Below are 16576 nucleotides of genomic sequence, written 5' to 3'. Positions count from 1 at the left end.
CTCATGTCTGATCACATGTCATTATATCAGTGATGTCATCAGCAGGGGGCGGGGCTGTGACTACCTCTCAGACAGGATATACAGGCAGGTTGTCAGCAGTAATAGATGTTCCTGTAGTATAAGGGGTGTGGATCTCATGTCTGATCACATGTCAGTATATCAGTGATGTCATCAGCAGGGGGCGGGGCTGTGACAACCTCTCAGACAGGATATACAGGCAGGTTGTCAGCAGTAATAGATGTTCCTGTAGTATAAGGTGTGTGATCTCATGTCTGATCACATGTCATTATATCAGTGATGTCATCAGCAGTGGGCGGGGCTGTGACTACCTCTCAGACAGGATATACAGGCAGGTTGTCAGCAGTAATAGATGTTCCTGTAGTATAAGGTGTGTGATCTCATGTCTGATCACATGTCATTATATCAGTGATGTCATCAGCAGGGGGCGGGGCTGTGACAACCTCTCAGACAGGATATACAGGCAGGTTGTCAGCAGTAATAGATGTTCCTGTAGTATAAGGTGTGTGATCTCATGTCTGATCACATGTCATTATATCAGTGATGTCATCAGCAGGGGGCGGGGCTGTGACAACCTCTCAGACAGGATATACAGGCAGGTTGTCAGCAGTAATAGATGTTCCTGTAGTATAAGGTGTGTGATCTCATGTCTGATCACATGTCATTATATCAGTGATGTCATAAGCAGGGGGCGGGGCTGTGACTACCTCTCAGACAGGATATACAGGCAGGTTGTCAGCAGTAATAGATGTTCCTGTAGTATAAGGTGTGTGATCTCATGTCTGATCACATGTCATTATATCAGTGATGTCATCAGCAGGGGGCGGGGCTGTGACAACCTCTCAGACAGGATATACAGGCAGGTTGTCAGCAGTAATAGATGTTCCTGTAGTATAAGGTGTGGATCTCATGTCTGATCACATGTCATTATATCAGTGATGTCATCAGCAGGAGGCGGGGCTGTGACTACCCCTCAGACAGGATATGCAGGCAGGTTGTCAGCAGTAATAGATGTTCCTGTAGTATAAGGGGTGTGATCTCATGTCTGATCACACGTCATTATATCAGTGATGTCATCAGCAGGGGGCGGGGCTGTGACTACCTCTCAGACAGGATATACAGGCAGGTTGTCAGCAGTAATAGATGTTCCTGTAGTATAAGGTGTGTGATCTCATGTCTGATCACATGTCATTATATCAGTGATGTCATCAGCAGTGGGCGGGGCTGTGACTACCTCTCAGACAGGATATACAGGCAGGTTGTCAGCAGTAATAGATGTTCCTGTAGTATAAGGTGTGTGATCTCATGTCTGATCACATGTCATTATATCAGTGATGTCATCAGCAGTGGGCGGGGCTGTGACTACCTCTCAGACAGGATATACAGGCAGGTTGTCAGCAGTAATAGATGTTCCTGTAGTATAAGGTGTGTGATCTCATGTCTGATCACATGTCATTATATCAGTGATGTCATCAGCAGGGGGCGGGGCTGTGACAACCTCTCAGACAGGATATACAGGCAGGTTGTCAGCAGTAATAGATGTTCCTGTAGTATAAGGTGTGTGATCTCATGTCTGATCACATGTCAGTATATCAGTGATGTCATCAGCAGGGGGCGGGGCTGTGACTACCTCTCAGACAGGATATACAGGCAGGTTGTCAGCAGTAATAGATGTTCCTGTAGTATCAGGTGTGTGATCTCATGTCTGATCACATGTCAGTATATCAGTGATGTCATCAGCAGGGGGCGGGGCTGTGACTACCTCTCAGACAGGATATACAGGCAGGTTGTCAGCAGTAATAGATGTTCCTGTAGTATAAGGTGTGTGATCTCATGTCTGATCACATGTCATTATATCAGTGATGTCATCAGCAGGGGGCGGGGCTGTGACAACCTCTCAGACAGGATATACAGGCAGGTTGTCAGCAGTAATAGATGTTCCTGTAGTATAAGGTGTGGATCTCATGTCTGATCACATGTCATTATATCAGTGATGTCATCAGCAGGAGGCGGGGCTGTGACTACCCCTCAGACAGGATATGCAGGCAGGTTGTCAGCAGTAATAGATGTTCCTGTAGTATAAGGGGTGTGATCTCATGTCTGATCACACGTCATTATATCAGTGATGTCATCAGCAGGGGGCGGGGCTGTGACTACCTCTCAGACAGGATATACAGGCAGGTTGTCAGCAGTAATAGATGTTCCTGTAGTATAAGGTGTGTGATCTCATGTCTGATCACATGTCATTATATCAGTGATGTCATCAGCAGGGGGCGGGGCTGTGACAACCTCTCAGACAGGATATACAGGCAGGGTGTCAGCAGTAATAGATGTTCCTGTAGTATAAGGTGTGTGATCTCATGTCTGATCACATGTCATTATATCAGTGATGTCATCAGCAGGGGGCGGGGCTGTGACTACCTCTCAGACAGGATATACAGGCAGGTTGTCAGCAGTAATAGATGTTCCTGTAGTATAAGGTGTGTGATCTCATGTCTGATCACATGTCATTATATCAGTGATGTCATCAGCAGTGGGCGGGGCTGTGACTACCTCTCAGACAGGATATACAGGCAGGTTGTCAGCAGTAATAGATGTTCCTGTAGTATAAGGTGTGTGATCTCATGTCTGATCACATGTCATTATATCAGTGATGTCATCAGCAGTGGGCGGGGCTGTGACTACCTCTCAGACAGGATATACAGGCAGGTTGTCAGCAGTAATAGATGTTCCTGTAGTATAAGGTGTGTGATCTCATGTCTGATCACATGTCATTATATCAGTGATGTCATCAGCAGGGGGCGGGGCTGTGACAACCTCTCAGACAGGATATACAGGCAGGTTGTCAGCAGTAATAGATGTTCCTGTAGTATAAGGTGTGTGATCTCATGTCTGATCACATGTCAGTATATCAGTGATGTCATCAGCAGGGGGCGGGGCTGTGACAACCTCTCAGACAGGATATACAGGCAGGTTGTCAGCAGTAATAGATGTTCCTGTAGTATAAGGTGTGTGATCTCATGTCTGATCACATGTCAGTATATCAGTGATGTCATCAGCAGGGGGCGGGGCTGTGACTACCTCTCAGACAGGATATACAGGCAGGTTGTCAGCAGTAATAGATGTTCCTGTAGTATCAGGTGTGTGATCTCATGTCTGATCACATGTCAGTATATCAGTGATGTCATCAGCAGGGGGCGGGGCTGTGACTACCTCTCAGACAGGATATACAGGCAGGTTGTCAGCAGTAATAGATGTTCCTGTAGTATAAGGTGTGTGATCTCATGTCTGATCACATGTCATTATATCAGTGATGTCATCAGCAGGGGGCGGGGCTGTGACAACCTCTCAGACAGGATATACAGGCAGGTTGTCAGCAGTAATAGATGTTCCTGTAGTATAAGGTGTGGATCTCATGTCTGATCACATGTCATTATATCAGTGATGTCATCAGCAGGAGGCGGGGCTGTGACTACCCCTCAGACAGGATATGCAGGCAGGTTGTCAGCAGTAATAGATGTTCCTGTAGTATAAGGGGTGTGATCTCATGTCTGATCACACGTCATTATATCAGTGATGTCATCAGCAGGGGGCGGGGCTGTGACTACCTCTCAGACAGGATATACAGGCAGGTTGTCAGCAGTAATAGATGTTCCTGTAGTATAAGGTGTGTGATCTCATGTCTGATCACATGTCATTATATCAGTGATGTCATCAGCAGGGGGCGGGGCTGTGACAACCTCTCAGACAGGATATACAGGCAGGGTGTCAGCAGTAATAGATGTTCCTGTAGTATAAGGTGTGTGATCTCATGTCTGATCACATGTCATTATATCAGTGATGTCATCAGCAGGGGGCGGGGCTGTGACTACCTCTCAGACAGGATATACAGGCAGGTTGTCAGCAGTAATAGATGTTCCTGTAGTATAAGGTGTGTGATCTCATGTCTGATCACATGTCATTATATCAGTGATGTCATCAGCAGGGGGCGGGGCTGTGACAACCTCTCAGACAGGATATACAGTCAGGTTGTCAGCAGTAATAGATGTTCCTGTAGTATAAGGTGTGTGATCTCATGTCTGATCACATGTCATTATATCAGTGATGTCATCAGCAGGGGGCGGGGCTGTGACTACCTCTCAGACAGGATATACAGGCAGGTTGTCAGCAGTAATAGATGTTCCTGTAGTATAAGGTGTGAGGATCTCATGGCTGATCACATGTCAGTATATCAGTGATGTCATCAGCAGGGGGCGGGGCTGTGACTACCTCTCAGACAGGATATACAGGCAGGTTGTCAGCAGTAATAGATGTTCCTGTAGTATAAGGTGTGTGATCTCATGTCATTATATCAGTGATGTCATCAGCAGGGGGCGGGGCTGTGACTACCTCTCAGACAGGATATACAGGCAGGTTGTCAGCAGTAATAGATGTTCCTGTAGTATAAGGTGTGATCTCATGTCTGATCACATGTCATTATATCAGTGATGTCATCAGCAGGGGGCGGGGCTGTGACAACCTCTCAGACAGGATATACAGGCAGGTTGTCAGCAGTAATAGATGTTCCTGTAGTATAAGGTGTGTGATCTCATGTCTGATCACATGTCAGTATATCAGTGATGTCATCAGCAGGGGGCGGGGCTGTGACAACCTCTCAGACAGGATATACAGGCAGGTTGTCAGCAGTAATAGATGTTCCTGTAGTATCAGGTGTGTGATCTCATGTCTGATCACATGTCAGTATATCAGTGATGTCATCAGCAGGGGGCGGGGCTGTGACTACCTCTCAGACAGGATATACAGGCAGGTTGTCAGCAGTAATAGATGTTCCTGTAGTATCAGGTGTGTGATCTCATGTCTGATCACATGTCAGTATATCAGTGATGTCATCAGCAGGGGGCGGGGCTGTGACTACCTCTCAGACAGGATATACAGGCAGGTTGTCAGCAGTAATAAATGTTCCTGTAGTATAAGGTGTGTGATCTCATGTCTGATCACATGTCTTTATATCAGTGATGTCATCAGCAGGGGGCGGGGCTGTGACTACCTCTCAGACAGGATACACAGGCAGGTTGTCAGCAGTAATAGATGTAGTGTAAGATGTTTGAATCTAATGTCTGAACACATACAGTCAGGTCCATAAATATTGGGACATGGACACAATTCTAACATTTCTGGCTCTATACACCACCACAATGGATGTGAAATGAAACAAACAAGATGTGCTTTACCTGCAGACTGTCAGCTGTAATTTGAGGTATTTACATCCAAATCAGGTGAACGGTGCAGGAATTACAGCAGTTTCCATATGTGCCTCCCACTTGTTAACGGACCAAAAGTAATGGGACAGAATAATAATCATAAATCAAACTTTCCCTTTTTAATACTTGGTTGCAAATCCTTTGCAGTCAATTACAGCCTGAAGTCTGGAACGCATAGACATCACCAGACGCTGGTTTCATCCCTGGTGATGCTCTGCCAGGCCTCTACTGCAACTGTCTTCAGTTCCTGCTTGTTCTTGGGGCATTTTCCCTTCAGCTTTGTCTTCACCAAGTGAAATGCAGCTCAATCGGATTCAGGTCCGGTGATTGACTCGGCCATTGCAGAACATTCCACTTCTTTCCCTTAATAAACTCTCTGGTTGCTTTTGCAGTATGCTTTGGGTCATTGTCCATCTGCACTGTGAAGCGCCGTCCAATGAGTTCTGAAGCATTTGGCTGAATATCAGCAGATAATATTGCCCGAAACACTTCAGAATTCATCCTGCTGCTTTTGTCAGCAGTCACATCATCAATAAATACAAGAGAAGCAGTTCTATTGGCAGCCATACATGCCCACGCCATGACACTACCACCACCATGCTTCACTGATGAGGTGGTATGCTTAGGATCATGAGCAGCTCCTTTCCTTCTCCATACTCTTCTCTTCCCATCACTCTGGTACAAGTTGATCTTGGTCTCATCTGTCCATAGGATGTTGTTCCAGAACTGTGAAGGCTTTTTTAGATGTCGTTTGGCAAACTCTAATCTGGCCTTCCTGTGTTTGAGGCTCACCAATGGTTTCCATCTTGTGGTGAACCCTCTGTATTCACACTGGTGAAGTCTTCTCCTGATGGTTGACTTTGACACACATACACCTACCTCCTGGAGAGTGTTCTTGATCCGGCCAACTGTTGTGAAGGATGTTTTCTTCACCAGGGAAAGAATTCTTCGGTCATCCACCACAGTTGTTTTCCGTGGTCTTCCGGGTCTTTCGGTGTTGCTGAGCTCACCGGTGCGTTCCTTCTTTATAAGAATGTTCCAAACAGTTGTTTTGGCTGCGCCTAATGTTTTTGCCATCTCTCTGATGGGTTTGTGGTGTTTTTTCAGCCTAATGATGGCTTGCTTCACTGATGGTGACAGCTCTTTGGATCTCATCTTGAGAGTTGACAGCAACAGATTCCAAATGCAAATAGCCGACTGGAAATGACCTCTGACCTTGTATCTGCTCATTGTAATTGGGATAATGAGGGAATAACACACACCTGGCCATGGAACAGCGGAGAAGACAATTGTCCCATTACTTTTGGCCCCTTAACAAGTGGGAGGCACATATGCAAACTGCTGTAATTCCTGCACCGTTCACCTGATTTGGATGTAAATACCCTCAAATTAAGGCCTCATGCACACGACCGTTGTGCGCATCCGTGTCCGTTGTTCCGTTTTCCGTGATTTTCTGCGGACCCATTGACTTTCAATGGGTCAGTTGAAAACTCGGAAAATGCACCGTTTATCATCCGCGTCCGTGATCCGTGTTTGCTGTCCGTCAAAAAAATATGACCTGTCCTATTTTTTGACGTCCAACGGTTCGCGAACCCATTCAAGTCAATGGGTCCGTGAAAGAGCACGGAGGCACACAAGATTGTCATCCACGTCCGTGATCCGTGTCCGTAGGCTACTTTCGCACAGACGGATCCGCAGATCTGTCTGCATAAAAGCTTTTTCAGATCTGAGTTTTCACATCGTGAAAACTCAGATCCGACAGTATATTCTAACACAAAGGCGTTCTCATAGTGATGGGGACGCTTCAAGTTAGAATATACTAAGAACAGTGTACATAACTGCCCCCTGCTGCCTGGCAGCACCCAATCTCTTACAGGGGGCTGTGATCCACACAATTAACCCCTCAGGTGCCCCTCCCTCCCCAGTTTTGAATTCATTGGTGGCCAGTGCGGCCCCCCTCCCTCCGGTGCGGCACCTGAGGGGTTAATTGTGCGGATCACAGCCCCCTGTAAGAGATCGGGTGCTGCCAGGCAGCAGGGGGCAGGTATGTACATAAGCAATGCACCGCACAGACCTGTCACTTACCAGTAGGAGGAGCGCCCGGCCGGACACAGACAGCGCAGGTAAGTATAATGCTTCTAAAATTGCTAAGTAACCATGGCAGCCAGGACTGCAGTAGCGTCTTGGCTGCCATGGTAACCGATCGGAGCCCCAGTGATTAAACTGGGACTCCGATCGGAACTCTCCACTGCCACTAATGATTGGGGGGGGGGGAGGGGAGGCCGCACTGGCCACCAATGAATATAATACTGGGGAAGGAGGGAGGGGGGCCGCACTGGCCACCAATAAATATAATAGTGGGGAGGGAGGGAAGGGGGGCCGCACTGGCCACCAATGAATATAATACTGGGGAGGGAGGGGGGCCGCACTGGCCACCAATGAATATAATACTGGGGAGGGAGGGAGGGGGGCCGCACTGGCCACCAATGAATATAATACTGGGGAGAGAGGGGGGGCCGCACTGGCCACCAATGAATTTAATACTGGGGAGGGAGGGAGGGGGGGCCGCACTGGCCACCAATGAATTTAATACTGGGGAGGGAGGGAGGGGGGCCGCACTGGCCACCAATGAATTTAAAACTGGGGAGGGAGGGGGGTCTGCCCCCTGCTGCCTGGCAGCACCCGATCTCTTACAGGGGGCTATGATATGCACAATTAACCCCTCAGGTGCAGCACCTGAGGGGTTAATTGTGCGGATCACAGCCCCCTGTAAGATATCGGGTGCTGCCAGGCAGCAGGGGTCAGTCATGTACACAGTTCGTAGTATATTCTAACTTGAAGCGTCCCCATCACTATGGGAACGCCTCTGTGTTAGAATATACTGTCGGATCTGAGTTTCACGATCTAACCCAAATCCGATGGTATATTCTAACATAGAGGCGTTCCCATGGTGATGGGGACGCTTCAAGTTAAAATATACCATCGGATTGAAGAAAACTCTGATCCGATGGTATATTAATAGGGACTCCTGACTTTACATTGAAAGTCAATGGGGGACGGATCCGTTTGCAATTGTACCATATTGTGTCAATGTCAAACGGATCCGCCCCCATTGACTTGCATTGTAAGTAATGACGGATCTGTTTGGCTCCGCACGGCCAGGCGGACACCAAAACGACTTTTTTTTTACTTTCCTTCATGTCCGTGGATCCTCCAAAAATCAAGGAAGACCCACAGAAGAAAAAACGGACACGGATCATGGAACTACGGAACCCGTTTTTGCGGACCGCAAAAAAAAAACGGTCGCGTGCATGAGGCCTTAAGCTGACAGTCTGCAGTTACAGCACATCTTGTGTGTTTCATTTCTAATCCATTGTGGTGGTGTATATAGCCAAAAATTTCAGAATTGTGTCGATGACCCAATATTTATGGACCTGACTGTATATTGTCTGCACGGGTAACGCAGTGTTTTGGGTGGAGTTCCTCTTTAAGTTATTTCTATGAGGACGATTTCTTATTATTTAATCTTTCCAGACGAATTCCTCGAGTCCGTTTCCAGAACAGAAGCATGGCCGCCACTTCTCCAGTGAATCCACGTATTCTCACTCCTCGGCTGAAGAGTCCAGGCCGGACGCTTTGGGCAGCACGCACTCTTCTGGTTGTCGGCCCACATTCCGGGAGCGGCGGTCCTGGCAGGATCTTATAGAAACCCCCCTAACCAGTTCAGGACTCCACTTCCTCCAGACCGTCCCTCCGGATCCGGAACATATGGCTGGACGACCAGGAATGTCCCCGGAACGTAGGAGACAAGCTACACTACCAGTCCAGCGGCGCCAGAACCATGAACGGGACGGGCCCTTTCCTCTGGCAGAATGTCCCAGGGGCCACACAGCACACACCAGGACACAAAAACAGCGCAGCCAAAGTTTACCCAGAAACCGGGACGCCAGAGGGAAAAACCGCAACAAGAACGCAGTATTGTTAGAGGAGAAGCCCGAGGAGGAGCCGCTGAAGAGGAAGCACAGCAGCTCCAGCAAAGAAGGTGAGCAGCAGCAATGCACCATGTGGCCGCTAGTGTTGAGAGAAGCTTCGGAGGCTTCATCCAAAGTCGCTTCGTTCAAAACTTCGGATTAATACTGTACGGAGATCCATCTCCGTACAGTATTAGAATGTATGGGCTCCGGTGAGCCGACTAGTAGCCCGGAACCGAAGCCGAGTTCGGTTTCAAGTTTTAGTGTTTTTTTTTCACTTTAAAAATCAACGAAGTGACGCGCGACTTCGTGAATAACTACCTTCGGCTCATCGGAGCCCATACATTCTAATACTGTACAGAGACGAATCTCCGTACAGTATTATTCCGAAGTTTTGAACGAAGCAAGTTCGGATGATGCTCAACACTAGTGGCCACCATTATATGTCACCCAGCTTTCCCACAGGCCAGATCTGTCAGTAATGCAACAGTATGAGAGTGGAGGATCGTCCACACCCAGCTTTCCCATAGTCCTGACAGGAGGGGAGGATGTGTCACTGTCTGTACTGAACTGACTGATGATCTTCACCCAGCTTTCCCATAGTCCTGACTACAGATGAGCGAATTTCTGCTTATGGAATTCGTACACACTTCGTTGGGTGGTCTTTAGAGGCACTCTGTTATTCATTCCGTCATAATAGAAGTCTATGGGCTGCAAAACGGATCCGTCCCGTTTCCGTTATGCAGGGGAGTCCTCTAAAGGCATTCCGTCATAGAATTGCGTTATGGTCCGTGGTAACGGAATCCTTAACGAAACTCACCTTTAACCACCAAACAAAGTGTGGGAGTTCTGAGAACAGCAGAGCAAGTATGCATGCTGGGAGTTGTAGTTCCACAACAGCTGGAGTGCCTACCCCTGGTCTATACTGAACTGACTGATGATCCTCACCCAGCTTTTCTGGGAACAGATGTAACAGAGAAGCAGAAAGAATTTTCACAACTTGCAAAGTTCAGAAAAAATATAGAAATAATTAGCTGTTTCTCTGATTGGTGAAAACTGTTACAGAAGATAAAGGCTTCAGTGTAGAGATGTCGCCCCAGGAACCCCTTCACAGGGGACACTCCAGCAGTGGGTCCCAGCAAAAATGAGAGGAGTATGGCTTATTATAAAAGGGTGTGATGCCCTACATTCGTATCAGACTCCAGACCAGGCTTGTAAATATATATCGGACAACAGAACCCTGAAAATATTCAAACCCCCTATACTAATATCAGACTCCGGACCAAACCCCTGTATTAATATCTGACCCCAGACCAAACCCCTATATTATCAGACTCCCTGTGTTATCAAAGCCTCGGCCAGACGCCCTGTATTAATATTAGACCCCAGACCAAATTATCAGACTCCCTGTAGTATCAAACCCTCGGCCAGACCCCCTGTATTCATATTAGATCCATAAATAATATCGCACCCCAGACTATGCCCTTATATTAATATCAGACCCCAGACTATGCCCTTATATTAATATCAGACCCCAGACTATGCCCTTATATTAATATCAGACCTCAGACGATGTCCTTATATTAATATCAGACCCCAGACTATGCCCTTATATTAATTACAGACCCCAGACTATGCCCTTATATTAATTACAGACCAAGACGATGCCCTTATATTAATATCAGACCTCAGACGATGCCCTTATATTAATATCAGACCTCAGACGATGCCCTTATATTAATTACAGACCCCAGACTATGCCCTTATATTAATTACAGACCAAGACGATGCCCTTATATTAATATCAGACCTCAGACGATGCCCTTATATTAATATCAGACCCCAGACTATGCCCTTATATTAATTACAGACCCCAGACTATGCCCTTATATTAATTACAGACCCCAGACGATGCCCTTATATTAATATCAGACCTCAGACGATGCCCATATATTAATATCGGACCCCAGACGATGCCCATATATTAATATCGGACCCCAGACTATGCCCTTATATTAATATCGGACCCCAGACTATGCCCTTATAATAATATCAGACCCCAGACGATGCCCTTATATTAATATCAGACCTCAGACGATGCCCTTATATTAATATCAGACCTCAGACGATGCCCTTATATTAATATCGGACCCCAGACTATGCCCTTATATTAATATCGGACCCCAGACTATGCCCTTATATTAATATCGGACCCCAGAATATGCCCTTATATTAATGTCAGACTCCAGACTATGCCCTTATATTAATATTAATATCTGACCCCAGACTATACCCTTATATTAATATCAGACCCCAGACTATGCCCTTATATTAATATCAGACCCCAGACTATGCCCTTATATTAATATTAATATCAGACCCCAGACTATACCCTTATATTAATATCAGACCCCAGACTATGCCCTTATATTAATATCATACCCCAGACTATGCCCTTATATTAATATCAGATACCAGACTATGCCCTTATATTAATATTAATATCTGACCCCAGACTATACCCTTATATTAATATCAGACCTCAGACGATGCCCTTATATTAATATCGGACCCCAGGCTATGCCCTTATATTAATATCAGACCCCAGACTATGCCCTTATATTAATATCAGACCCCAGACTATGCCCTTATATTAATATCAGACCCCAGACTATGCCCTTATATTAATATCAGACCCCAGACTATGCCCTTATATTAATATCAGACCCCAGACTATACCCTTATATTAATATCAGACCTCAGACGATGCCCTTATATTAATATCGGACCCCAGACTATGCCCTTATATTAATATCAGACCTCAGACGATGCCCTTATATTAATATCGGACCCCAAACTATGCCCTTATATTAATATCAGACCCCAGACTATGCCCTTATATTAATATTAATATCTGACCCCAGACTATGCCCTTATATTAATATCGGACCCCAGACTATGCCCTTATATTAATATCGGACCCCAGACTATGCCCTTATATTAATATCAGACCCCAGACTATGCCTTTATATTAATATCAGACCCCAGACTATGCCCTTATATTAATATCGGACCCCAAACTCTGCCCTTATATTAATATCAGACCCCAGACTATGCCCTTATATTAATATTAATATCTGACCCCAGACTATGCCCTTATATTAATATCGGACCCCAGACTATGCCCTTATATTAATATCGGACCCCAGACTATGCCCTTATATTAATATCAGACCCCAGACTATGCCTTTATATTAATATCAGACCCCAGACTATGCCCTTATATTAATATTAATATCTGACCCCAGACTATGCTCTTATATTAATATCAGACCCCAGACGATGCCCTTATATTAATATCAGACCTCAGACTATGCCTTTATATTAATATCAGACCTCAGACGATGCCCTTATATTAATATCAGACCTCAGACGATGCCCTTATATTAATATCGGACCCCAGACTATACCCTTATATTAATATCGGACCCCAGACTATGCCCTTATATTAATATCAGACCTCAGACGATGCCCTCATATTAATATCGGACCCCAAACTATGCCCTTATATTAATATCAGACCTCAGACGATGCCCTTATATTAATATCGGACCTCAGACGATGCCCTTATATTAATATCGGACCCCAGACTATGCCCTTATATTAATATCAGACCTCAGACTATGCCCTTATATTAATATCAGACCTCAGACTATGCCTTTATATTAATATCAGACCTCAGACGATGCCCTTATATTAATATCAGACCTCAGACGATGCCCTTATATTAATATCAGACCTCAGACTATGCCCTTTTATTAATATCGGACCCCAGACTATGCCCTTATATTAATATCGGACCCCAGAATATGCCCTTATATTAATATCGGACCCCAGACTATGCCCTTATATTAATATCGGACCCGAGACCAGATCCCTGTGTTAATATCTGACCACAGACTATGCCCTTATATTAATATCTGACCCCAGACTATGCCCTTATATTAATATCTGACCCCAGACTATGCCCTTATATTAATATCAGACCCCAGACTATGCCCTTATATTAATATCAGACACCAGACTATGCCCTTATATTAATATCAGACCCCAGACTATGCCCTTATATTAATATCGGACCCCAGAATATGCCCTTATATTAATATCGGACCCCAGAATATGCCCTTATATTAATGTCAGACTCCAGACTATGCCCTTATATTAATATCAGACTCCAGACTATGCCCTTATATTAATATCAGACCCCAGACTATGCCCTTATATTAATATCAGACCCCAGACTATGCCCTTATATTAATATCGGACCCCAGAATATGCCCTTATATTAATATCGGACCCCAGAATATGCCCTTATATTAATATCAGACTCCAGACTATGCCCTTATATTAATATCAGACCCCAGACTATGCCCTTATATTAATATCAGACCCCAGAATATGCCCTTATATTAATGTCAGACTCCAGACTATGCCCTTATATTAATATCAGACCCCAGACTATGCCCTTATATTAATATCGGACCCCAGACCAGATCCCTGTGTTAATATCAGACCCTGCTGCTCCCCCTCCCAAGGATCCAGTCTGCAGTCCTCGCCCGCCTCGTGTCATGTGTAACCTCAGCCTCGCGCTCCCCGTCTCTCCTCTAGACAACAAGAAGGACGCCTGGTGCAGCACGGACGGACTGCAGGAGCTCTACAAGACGCTGGAGCAGGCCAGCCTGTCAGCGTTCGGGGAGCAGAGGCCGTCCACCAAGCAGGAGTTCAGGAGATCCTTCAACAAGAGGAGCAACGACCCCGTCCTCAATGAGAAACTGCACCGCATCCGTGTCCTGAAGAGCACTTTAAAAGTAAGTGCCCCCCAGTGAGCCAAGACAAGGGCAGAATACTACTACCTCCAAGTTATTGTCACCTGACAGTGGCCGGATGTGGATAATGTTATATCAGACTCAAAATCCTTCTGTCTGACTGTTACCTCGTGTCAGTCAATCTTCTGGTACAGTGTGTCAGCGCAGTGTGTCCAGATTGTCTAGACCAGTGGTCAGCAATCTCCAGCTGTTATGAACCTACAACTCCCATCATGCACACTTGCTCAGCTGCTTGTGGAACTCCCACAGAAGTGAGTGGAGCATGCTGGGAGGTGGCTGACCCCTTGTCCAGGCTGGATACAATAGTAACAGACCCTCAGCCGTGAAAAGTATTAGGTCAAGAAAAAGCAGAAACGTTGAATCTAGTGAGAAATGGAGGCACAAAGACTGTAATAAAGTTGATTATCGGAGGATTATGGTTCCTGATGTTTCTTTCTTCTGTTCCAGGCGAAGGAAGGCGACCTCTCCGTCATTAACGCTCTCCTCGATGATCCGGCCTTGACAGCCAAGAAATTCAAGGACTGGAAGCAGAGAAACTTTGAGTTTTTTATGGACATTTGTGAGTACAGCGGAACCCTGAAACCTCAGAACGGTGCCTCTGACCTCGCTGCCCCAGCGGCTCCGATCTCGCACACCCATTCCTTCATCGAGACGCACGTCTGACCGGCGGGAGAAGCGCCCTCCGCCCAGGTGCCGCCATGACTGAGAGAAGCACTGTAATATCTGTACATAATGTAATCAATAGACTGTAAATAGATTGGATACGAGAATAGCGCCACCAGATGCCTACGACATTGCATGACCGCGCAGAATTCTTCTTCTTTTGTGGATTCTCTTTGCTTTGCTGTGTGTATCAGGGTCGGCGGCATCCGCACCGAAATGTCAGGAGGTCCCAGCGAGCGGCCATTGTGTGACCTGTGCCAGCAGCAGCCATGGCGGTCAGTGCGCACAATGGCGGCCCCCAGGGAGCCTCCTCTATGTACATCTATAAGGTGACAACCTCCGAGCCTCTATATATAGATATGCTGTCCCCCGCGGACTTGCTATCTGTGTATAGAAGCGATCCCATCACAATATATCTTCAGTACATGAGCAGCGAGCGGATTTGGTGTCCTGGTCGCCGTCCTCCATTGTTCCTCACATTATTTTGTAGTTCTGACTCTCCTGGGAGCAGAGGAAGAGGTTCCAGGCTGCACACGAGTATATAGCTCAGCCTCTTAGTGCCTTAAGATGTACAATGTGCATCCTGCAGATGGCGGCTTTCCTGCACGAGAGCTTGAGATGCGAAACCGCGAGGTGACGATGTGGTTACGGGACGACTTGTCCTTGCAGGATGATGATTGCCTCTCCACTGTGATTACTGTGCCACTAGCCTGTGACTTTATGTGCTACACCCGTCTATGGACTGAAGTGCGGCGGCGGCGGCGGCGCGGTCATCTTCATGGGAGCAAGAAGAAAGGGAAACGCGGCGAGCAAGTTGTATCCACCAGGAGGTGAATCCGAAGTACATGAAACGCTCCAGTACGTACAAAGACAGCGAGCAGCGGGTTCTTCCAGCTTCCGTAATATCTGATGCTTGTGGTCGCGGTCGTCTCTTGCGTACCGCTCTTTGTCACTTATGTTACTTTCAGGGACACAGACAGTGCATGTGTTTTACATGGGACTTGTAGTGCAGCTCTGCGGTGACGGGGGAGGGGAGGGCTAAACGGGTTTCTCCACATATGGTAACATTGCTTGGCGGTGGACACAATGTATCAATGATGGCGGGCCACATTCATTGCTGCAATCACCACTGATCACAAATCCTGTCCCAGGGGGTGAATCTGGAAGTCAGTGTTAGGGTCTCTGCTCCATATCTTCCCGTTCAGACCCATTTAAAGCGACGGCGCCGCCGTCTGGAGTCGCTTGCATCATTATATTAGGGAATTGCTAGTCGTGCAGTTACATTCTCTGTACTCCATTCCTAATCATGCACCTACACTCGCAGCGCCAGGTCAGGTGATCGTATCATGAAGATAATGGCGGCATGGCAGATGGAGCATTAATCTCAGGTCACCCCCAGACCGGGTCTCATTTCTAAGATTTGTTACAATGTATTCCTGGGTGTTAAAGGTGAAAAGTTTGCTAAGGATGCGTCGTGGTGATTAAAGGAGCGCTCTGCAGTCAGGAAAGTCTGGCGTTTTGCAGAATTCCAATCAGGGCTAGGCGATGCCATGGTCATGTGATACCATCATGTGACCACATTGTCCAGTACACAACGTGCTGGTCTCACTGGGACTCAGGCAGACGAGATGCAGTCACATGATGGTATCACATGACCAGAGCGACGCCGTGCGGAAATGGCGAGTAATTTAGAGACTTGTACAGCAAAAGTCCGATAATCCACCGAGGATTTCCAGAGTATCAGGTGCTGGACTAATGACCTTTACCATCCAATTAG

The 16576-nt window shown here is 46.5% G+C and overlaps 1 protein-coding gene across 1 annotated transcript in view; it reads left to right on the top strand.

Annotated features, from left to right (window-relative positions):
* Positions 1 to 16245, top strand: part of LOC120977959 (connector enhancer of kinase suppressor of ras 2-like) — a 535146-nt gene extending 518901 nt beyond the window's left edge. The window contains exons 21-23 of the mRNA XM_040406152.1: positions 8814 to 9321; positions 13919 to 14118; positions 14584 to 16245. Coding sequence (XP_040262086.1) covers positions 8814 to 9321; positions 13919 to 14118; positions 14584 to 14799 — 924 coding nt within the window. The 3' untranslated portion in view covers positions 14800 to 16245. The remainder of the gene's footprint in view (positions 1 to 8813; positions 9322 to 13918; positions 14119 to 14583) is intronic.
* The last annotated feature ends 331 nt before the right edge of the window (positions 16246 to 16576 follow it).

The sequence above is a fragment of the Bufo bufo genome, chromosome 8 (genome assembly GCF_905171765.1).
Source record: "Bufo bufo chromosome 8, aBufBuf1.1, whole genome shotgun sequence".
NCBI lineage: Eukaryota > Metazoa > Chordata > Amphibia > Anura > Bufonidae > Bufo > Bufo bufo.
The sequence above is the reverse complement of the archived record's forward strand: the minus strand, read 5'-3'. Positions and strand labels throughout refer to the sequence as shown.